The 9,548-nt window shown below is 41.2% G+C and overlaps 2 protein-coding genes across 3 annotated transcripts in view; one reads left to right on the top strand and one right to left on the bottom strand.

The window, feature by feature from the left end:
• Window positions 1-9,548, top strand: part of LOC113114651 (leucine-rich repeat and fibronectin type III domain-containing protein 1-like) — a 680,315-nt gene that overhangs the window by 226,160 nt on the left and 444,607 nt on the right. The gene's annotated exons all lie outside the window — the stretch shown is intronic.
• Window positions 2,341-7,621, bottom strand: LOC113114644 (uncharacterized). Its single transcript, XM_026281544.1, has 2 exons — window positions 2,593-7,621; window positions 2,341-2,410 (listed from the first exon to the last, which is right to left on the bottom strand). Exon 1 carries the CDS (start codon window positions 7,335-7,337, stop codon window positions 3,303-3,305), a length of 4,035 nt encoding a protein of 1,344 aa, XP_026137329.1. The 5' UTR covers window positions 7,338-7,621; the 3' UTR covers window positions 2,341-2,410; window positions 2,593-3,302.

Below are 9,548 nucleotides of genomic sequence, written 5' to 3'. Positions count from 1 at the left end.
TCACTTGCTAATTATGTTAGCGACATGCTAGCAACATGCTAATCATGCTAGAAACATGCTAGTCACATGTTAATCATGCTAAAAACATGGTAATCATGCTAGCAACTTGTTAGTCGCATACTAATCATGCTAGAAGCATGCTAGAGACATGCTAGTAACTTCCTAATCATGCTAGCGACATGGCTAGTCACTTGCTAATTATGCTAGCGACATGCTAGATATCTTGCTAATCATGCTAAGTACATGCTAGTCACTTGCTTATCATGCCAGCAACATGCTAGTAACTTTGCTAATCATGCTAATGTCATGGTAGTCACTTGCTTGTTATGCTAGCAATATGTTAATCACTGTCTTTTTTAAACTTCTTAAACTTTTCAAACTTTTCAAACTTTCTGGTCAGGCTTTCTCAAGCCAACTTAAAGTTTGTCTTGACAAACTTTTTTATCTAATTATTATTATTTATTTTGTATTTATGATTTTAAGTGTACTGCCTTAATGTTTTAATGTTTGCATTGTTTTATAATAATAATAATAATAATAATAATAATAATAAAAACACTGTATAAAAGGCTTTAATCTATCGTTCGTTTTTTTGTGACGTGACAACATTGGATAGAGAAATTAGTTTACAAGCTTCCTTATAAACGGGTGCATATTCATTATAATTATTATCATAGTCATAATTATCATTCATTTAATTATTATTTACTCTTACAGTTACTGCGTTTCTGGTCTCAAATTGTAGCTTTTTACTTAGTTTATGAATTTCTTTCAGGATGGTTATTTTCTATACACTGAATGTTGTAACAAAGGTAATAACTCCAGTCTATGGTCAAAGCTTAAAAGACTGCATAGGTTAACTCAAACCTGAAGAGATGTCAGACAACAGATGAGGTGACCTAATCATAGACTGAAGACCCAGGTAAAGAATTAATGAATCTGTATATTATAGCTTTATAGTTTTGTATTGTTTGTAGTGTGATCAACTTTTGCGTAAGTACTAGTAGACATTAGAGAAGTAAGGTAATATTTAAATTATATTTGATCAAATGAATGAAATGACTCGAAAAACGATTCGTTAATTTTGCTGAACGAGACTTAAAGGTCGGAGTCGGTAAAATGATCCGAGAACTTCCCATCAATTGTCAACTTTAAGGTACGCCCCTCTCTTGCAGTCTGCCGCAAAACTCTTCTCCATGTGGGAGCGGCTTCTGATGAAGGAATGGAGAATCAGCGAAACAGCAGAATAGTAATTCATCTCCATAAATCATTCGTATTACATTCACGGTTCAACGAAATCATGCAGATGATGATATTGTTTTCTCTGTTGATTCTGGATGGTAAGTGGATTTATATTATTCTTATAGTTCCGTTTATTATACTTTCGGTTTCAGACATCAACTTAAGTCTTCAAGCGTTTAAAAGCGAAACCAACATTTATAAATAATGTGGAAAGTTTTAAAACAATTTCAAGTCGCTTCTCTTCTCTTCTCAATCAGCCGTCGATATCTGCTGAAAATATTCATCCATCGTGTGTCCGGTGTAGTCCGAGTAAACATTTAAAGACGTTTTAAGTACAAACACAATCATACTGGATTTGACGTCTCACACAATGATTGCATTTAAACACATTCTTAAACCGATGTTTAATAAACCATCAGCCAGAGTTAGATTATTGACCATTGCCCCGTTTTCAAAATTTGCTCGGAATGAAACCTGCAGCATTCCATGGAGTTAATGCGCATGTGTGTTATATGTGACAGGAAAGCGTTCATACAGGACATTTAAGTGCCTCCCTCCAGCCATAAAAATGTTATCTCGTGCAGCCACAGGACAAGAACTGCTGTGAAGAGAGAACTGATAAAGTTGTATGGACAAACTATTGAACAAGTAAAAGTTTTTAAGTTCACAGGTGTGTGGATTGATTTAAAATTAATATGGAATGAACATAGTCAAAAGATTGATACTAAATGTAAAAAGATTTTAAATGTGATGAGATGTCTAAGAGGATCAGAGTGGGGAGCGAGCAGAGATGCAATGAAAAGTATGTATGCACTGATTAGATCAGTATTAGATCCTAACACAGGGAGAACAGGTTTTGTTTTCAGTATTCCATGCTTAAAGATTTCTGTAAGTAGAAGAACAACAGATCATGTATCAGTATACACAGTGGAGATGATGGCAATAGCAACAGCACTACAGTGGATAGAGGAGACTCAAATCAAAAAGGTTATACTATGTACAGATTCGTGTTCTGCATTAAGAATCTGTATAGATTTAAGAATATGAAAATCATGATAATTTTTATGTGGATACCAGATCATATAGGGTGTAGCTCCCCCAGTGACAGGCATGAGGCAAGAGGTCTTGGTTAAAATACAGGGCTTTAATGTTGGTCAACCCGTGAGAACTGGTTTGAAGAAAGAAAATTAACAAATTAACAAAATAATGCTATATGCATGTCTCAACATATTGTGTTACAATCCAGCCATTTACAGCTAGATACTTTATATGTTATACATCAGAAAAAATGGCACATGAAAACATATATCAACACAAACACCCTTATAGTAAAATTAACAGTTAACAAACCTCATTGCTGCTTATCACAAAGAGGTGCTAAACATCCTTTCAGATCTCCCGTATCATCTTCTGTCTATTTTCTTGTAAATTTATCCACTTAAACACTACAACAGCGGAATAATCAGTCTCTTTCGCCGTAAAGTTTTTCTCAGTGCGTCGCTCAAAAGCGCCCGGCCGGAAACCTCCGGGCGGAACCAATAATTAGTTCCGTCTTGCTGTTAACATTCAAATACAGAAACAACTAATAAACTGTGTTTGAGTGTATGATAGAACCATCAGTCTGCTTCTACCAATGTAACTGTTTTCTGAATGGGTCTCTCCAGGTAAACAGGTTTGGATGTACGCTTTCCTCTTCCATCCAGGGAGGAGTCACTTATGAGTAACTTGAGTCTCCTCACTCTTTCATCGCTTCCAGGATACACCTCGATGACTCTTGCTAGCTTCCAAAACAATGTCTCCGACCTTTGCATTTCTGCGATTTTTGGTCCACTTCTGTCTGTGTTGAAGATTTAAGAGGTACTCTTTTCTCCATCGTACCCAAAAGTTGTTGGTTAAAAGTTGAACTCTGCGCCATCTTTTGCAGAGGTAGAGATCCTCCTTGACAAACTTTCCAGGAGGAGGGAGAATGATTGTGGATTTCATGGTCAAGATGTGGTTTGGTGTCAAGGGCTCTGGACTAGTAGAATCGTTCAGATGATCAGTGGTTAGAGGTCTGCTATTCACAACCGAGCTTTGAGCTCCTCTTGATCCATCTGTTTCAATGCTTCAATGAACTCACGCCTTGCTCCAACAAAGTTTGTCCCTTGATCACACCTTATCTGCCTTACTGATCCACGAATGGCGATGAATGAACGCAGAGCATTAATAAAGGCATCTGAGGTCAAGTCATCAAGTGCTTCAATGTGAACTCCTCTAGAACACATGCAGGTGAGTAACAGCCCATAACGCTTTAGCTCCTTTCTTCCTTCCTTAATATGAAACGGTCCGAAGCAGTCCATTCCACAGTAAGTAAATGGAGCAGTTGTTTCCATCCGCTCTTCTGGAAGGTATGCCATCCTTTGTTGCTCTGTGCACCTTCGGAACTTTCTGCAACTTGTGCACTTGTGAATATGGGATGAAACAAGCTTGCTGCAACCCAGGATCCATATGCCATTGGCTCGGAGCTCATTAATAGTCATTCCTCGACCTTGATGGTATACTCTTTCATGATAGTGCTTGATGAGCAATGCAGAAACATGACTGTCTCTAGGAAGGATTGCTGGATGCCTCACATGTGGATGTAGGGCAGCATGAGCTAAGCGGCCTCCTACTCTGATTACGCCTTGATCATCTAGGAACGGACATAGTTTGTGCAGCTGGTTGGCTTTGTCTTTGAGGTTTGTCTCTTTATGATGTTTAAGGCGTTGAATTTCTTGAAAGAGAGTTGCTTCCTGCACCATCTTGATTATGGTCAGCTCCGCCTCTTTCCTTTCCTCCAAGCTCGAGGCCTCACAGGACTTTGGCTTGAGATCTTTGATTTCCTTAGCACAGCGCTTGAGACTGGCAACAGCTTTCACCAATCTTGCCCAGTCTGAGAATTTGTGTAGATGCTCTAGAAGTATTCTTGCTTCTTTTGCCTGAGTGTCATGAACCTGAGCTTTCTTGACCTCTGGGTCACTGCTCTCGATCTCTCCCACCATGACAACTCCAGTTGGTAACTCTTTCTGCCAAAGAAAGTCTGGACCTGTGAACCAGTTAGAATCTTTGAGTTGTTTTGCCGTGGCACCCCTTGAGGCGTGGTCAGCTGGGTTGTCTTCTGAAGCTACATATCTCCATTGTCCAGCCTCTGTACTTAGTTTGATGCGCTCAACTCTATTTGCTACAAAAACATGAAATCTTCTGGCTTCATTACTGATGTACCCAAGTACAACCTTTGAATCAGTCCAGAAACATTCTTGTTGGCAGTCTATTTCTAGTTCTTTCTTGAGCATGTCACTGGTCCGGACTGCTACCACTGCTGCTGACAGCTCGAGTCTTGGTATAGTCATGACTTTAGTAGGGGCAACTCTTGACTTTCCCATGACTAAGGAGCAGTGGACCTCACCTGATGTACTGACTGCTCTTAAATATGAGCTCTCTCCATAGCCTGACACGCTGGCATCAGAGAAGTGGTGGAGCTCATAGTGCTGGACCTTAAAGCCTGATGGCAGGTAGCATCTTTGGACTCTCACCTCAGCCAAGTTTTTTAGATCTTGCACCCAAGACTCCCACAGGGGTCGAAGGTCATCAGACAAAGGATCATCCCAACTGAGCATATCACGACACATCTGCTGCAGGATTTGCTTTCCTACCAGGATGAAGGGTGCCACAAATCCAAGTGGGTCATACTCCGAGGCAACTGTGGACAGGACCCCTCTGCGTGTAAGTGGATATTCTTTAACAACCACTCTGAATTGCAGCTCATCAGAAGTCACACACCACTGTACCCCCAGTGCTCTTTCCATTAGTGGTTCTCCCAACATCATGGTCAAATCCTTGACAGCTTTAGCACACTCTTCCTCAGGAATTGTGGCTAAGACTTCTCTGCTGTTGGAGATGAACTTGTGTAATCGAAGTTTGCCTGTGCAACAAAGCTCTCTTGCTTCCTTCATTAGTTGGATTGCTTGGTCTTCAGATTCTACGCTTGTCAATCCATCATCGACGTAAAAGTTCTTCTGGATGAACCTGATGGTTTCTTCTCTAAAGCGTTCTTGTCCTTGAGCGGCAAGATGCTTCAGGCCATAGTTAGCACATCCAGGTGATGAAGCTGCACCGAACAAGTGGACCTTCATTCGATAGATGGAGGGCTGGGCTTTAAGATCTCCATCCTTCCACCACAAGAATGTGAGATAATCTTGGTCTTCTTTCTTAACATGGAACTGATGGAACATTTGTTCTATGTCACACATAACTGCCACACAACCCTTTCTGAACCGACACAAAACTCCCACCAAGGTGTTCGTTAACTCTGGGCCAGTCAGGAGATGGTCATTTAGGGATGTCCCTTGAAACCTTACGGAACAGTCAAAAACGACACGGATCTTACCAGGCTTTTGGGGATGATACACCCCATGGTGGGGAATGTACCATGCTGGAGTCTTACTGATATCCTCTTCAGGGACAAGCTCGGCATATCCATGAGCTATTGTCTCATCCATGAAGGCCTTATAGTCTTTGTAGTACTGCTCATTTCCCTTTAACTTTTTCTCCAGACATCTGAGACGGTGGATGCCACATATCTTGTTATCTTGTAAGTTTGGTCTTCCTTTCTTGAAGGGAAGTGGCATTTCATAGTGCCCGTCATCCTTGAGTCTGATGCCACTTTCCATAATTGACATGAACTGAAGATCCCCTTGAGAAAGGTGTTCATCTTCCGAAGCCCTTTCTGCAAAATCAGATTCCAACACCTTGATGACATCTGTTGGAAGGATTACTTCCTTGATCTGAGTTCTACAGACATAGTGCACTTCGCTTGGGAGATTTGGAAGAACTGATATCACTTGCTGCACAATGACCTGGTGACTTGTTCCAAAAGCATCTCCAAAGTCAAGACATGGGTTGCCATAACCAACTATACTCCAACCCAGGTCTGTTCTCTGAGCAAAGGGCTCACTTTCTTCTCCAGCAACCACTTGTCTTGGTACAAGAGCCTGAGGACAGTTGTAGCCAATTAGCAGGCCGACATCACAGCTCTGCAGAGGAGCAATTTCATCTGCAATGTGCTCAAGGTGAGACCATGACTTGGCAGTCTCTGGTGTGGGAATATGATCTCTGTTTGCAGGGATGAATTCTCTTGAGTAAGTTACTGGCAGAGAGATTATCTTATCCGAGTAGAATCCTCTTATTTGTAGACCAGTCAGCTTTCTGCTAGGCACCACTGTATTTCTTGAAGTCATCGTGGAGAGCTTTAACTGGACTGGTTCATCTTTAGTGTGAAGCACCTTTGCTGTCTCTTCAAGGATGAAGGTCGTTTCACTCTGTGTATCGAGGAGTGCGTACACAAGAACTTCATGATTTGGCTTACTTGTAGTTGACAACCACACAGGAATGACTGAGGATGTATGGGTGCTTTTAACATTCTGGATAACTCTGTTAGATGTTACCTTGCGTGGTGTTCTTGTCATCTTTTCTTGTGAACGATCTGTTGTTTCTTCTCTTGACTTGTTACGCTCCATTTCCCTTCCAATCTTTGTTGACATTCCTCTTTCTTTGCTGCGATTATCGTGTAGGCAGGTTGGATGTCCTTTCTCACAAGTGTCGCAGATCTTCCTATTTTCATACTCTTTTGAGCGATGGCCAGGCTTCAGACAGCCAAAGCACAACTTCATCCCTTGAACAAACTTGATTCGCTCAGAGATGGTCTTATCCATACATTTCCAAAACTTGTGTAAACTGTGACCTGACTTCTCACAAAAGAAACAGCTTGTGGAGGAAGCCTTTTCATCCGAGTTAGTTGCTAGTACTTTAGCTCCTACAGCTCTGTTCTTTAAAACTTTGATCTGCTTATCTTCAGCAGGTTTCAGAGCATGGAAAGATGTTATTGGGTTATTTGCAATCTTAGCTTCATGTGTGAGAAACTCTACAAACTGCTGGAAGCTTGGGAATATGTGACTTTCTTCCTCCACTTCAATTACCTTTCTGTTCCATCTCGAAGTCAGCCAGTCTGGAAGTTTTGCAAGTAACTTCTGGTTCTCATTGCAGTCATTAAGTACATTGAGGCCTCTGATCTGAGTCATAGCTGCCTCACAGCTCCGCAGGAAATCAGCAAACTCTTGAAGTTCGATACTGCTTTTAGAGCTTATCTTGGGCCATCCCTCCAGCTTGTCTCTGAAAGCTTTGGCTATGAGGAATGGATTCCCATATCTTTCCTCGAGGATCCTCCATGCTGCATGATAGGCTGACTCTGAACCAAGCAGGAAGTAGCTCTCTATAGCCTTTTTAGCAGGTCCACTCACATACTTTCGCAAGTAATATATCTTTTCTTCAGTTGGAATGTTTTTCCGATCAATGAGTGTCTGAAACGAAACCTTTCAGTCATTGAATCTGAGTGGGTCGCCACTGAATATTGTTGGTTCAGGTATCGGAAGACGACCTGCACTGATGGACTCTGCAAGTGCTCTAACAAGAGCTGCTGTGCTGTCATCTTCCTTTGAGTGTCCCCAGTCTTGTGGTGAGGAATGGTGCTGCAACAGATTATTTTCATGTTTCGCCTCTTCCCTTTCCTTAATACAGACACTTTGATGGAGTAGACTGCTTATTTCTTCATCTGAGCACTGACTCTGATCATACACTCGCTGACGTGCCTTAGCAGCTTTTAACTTTTTAACTGTTTCTAGTCGCTCCAGTTGTCTGCGCTTTGCATCTAGCACCTTTTGTCTCTCTGCAGCTTCAGCTTCAAGCTTTTCCAATTCCTCAATGCAACACTCTTGTTCTAGTAGTACTTCTAGAGTAGCTTCATTGGCAGCAACTTCAGCAGCGGCATCGTGTCTGCTAGCAGAAATCTGACTTGAATGTCTGGAGCTGCCTTGAGCATGAGAGGACTTCGTGAATTGGGATCTGACACTTATCTTGTCTGATGCTACAGACTTGAATATAGACGATGTCGCCCTGTGGCCTTGTTCTTCATTTCCTCCACCAATATCTGCTGTCTCCAAACGATCTTTTGCACTTTGGATGATCTTCCTGGTTACTGCATCACAGGTGTCAATTCTGCGACGTGTGTCCTGATCAGGGTTATCTATGTGCCTCAACTCTTCATAAGCAATGTTCAGATTCTTTGAGGCTACGCTTACTTTGCTGATGTATTCATGTAGCAGGTTGTTAGAGCATTGTACACTCAGGGCTCGCTTGGCGTCCTTAGCGATAGCCTTCCACTCCTCATATCTCACAGTGAAACTGTGAGCAAATCTTCTTATTTGCTCACCTGTACAATTCTTGGCCTTTTTCCGTTAATTTTCGGACTCGTTGGCTTCTTCTAGGTTCTTGTGAGGAAGTGTGGTCTTCAGCTCTTGTGCCTTTAGTGGCCTGTGGTTGTATGTCTATGCACTGCTGCTCTACATTTTTCCCTGCACTAACCTGCTTTCTGCTAGAGGTATGACTAGGCTCTGACATTGTTACTTGGTGTACTTAATTTTGGGTTAAATGTAATTTGGCAAGAAGCTAAGTGATTCACTTCTCATAAGCTATTCACATTCATAAACTTTCTACCACTAGTATTAGTCTTTAGAAAATATTCACATCTACTACACACAAATCAATATCCCGTTATTCTGTGAAATGCAAAATTCAGTCTATTATGCAGAACATTTTCATTCAAGTTTCTTAGTTGCAGCTTAGTTAACACTTAAGCATGCACACAACTATACCGTATAAATATGAAGGCAAAAATATGTCACAGTCTCTTGTGGAAAATATTTAAGCTTTTTGGCTTCAGCTGGATTCGTGGTAGGGCACCTGGATTTTTCTATGGATGATGCAGATGTGTAAATGTCAGGAGCAGATGCACACTCTTGGATGTAGAGATGTCCCTTCTTGCCCATGGATCACAGCTCTTTGGTACTGTCTTCCTCGTCTACTCATGCAGAGCAAATGAGTTCTCACTGTAGCTCCCCCAGTGACAGGCATGAGGCAAGAGGTCTTGGTTAAAATACAGGGCTTTAATGTTGGTCAACCCGTGAGAACTGGTTTGAAGAAAGAAAATTAACAAATTAACAAAATAATGCTATATGCATGTCTCAACATATTGTGTTACAATTCAGCCATTTACAGCTAGATACTTTATATGTTATACATCAGAAAAAATGGCACATGAAAACATATATCAACACAAACACCCTTATAGTAAAATTAACAGTTAACAAACCTCATTGCTGCTTATCACAAAGAGGTGCTAAACATCCTTTCAGATCTCCCGTATCATCTTCTGTCTATTTTCTTGTAAATTTATC

The sequence above is a fragment of the Carassius auratus genome, chromosome 15 (assembly GCF_003368295.1).
Source record: "Carassius auratus strain Wakin chromosome 15, ASM336829v1, whole genome shotgun sequence".
In the NCBI taxonomy this organism is placed as follows: Eukaryota; Metazoa; Chordata; class Actinopteri; order Cypriniformes; family Cyprinidae; genus Carassius; species Carassius auratus.
The sequence above is the reverse complement of the archived record's forward strand: the minus strand, read 5'-3'. Positions and strand labels throughout refer to the sequence as shown.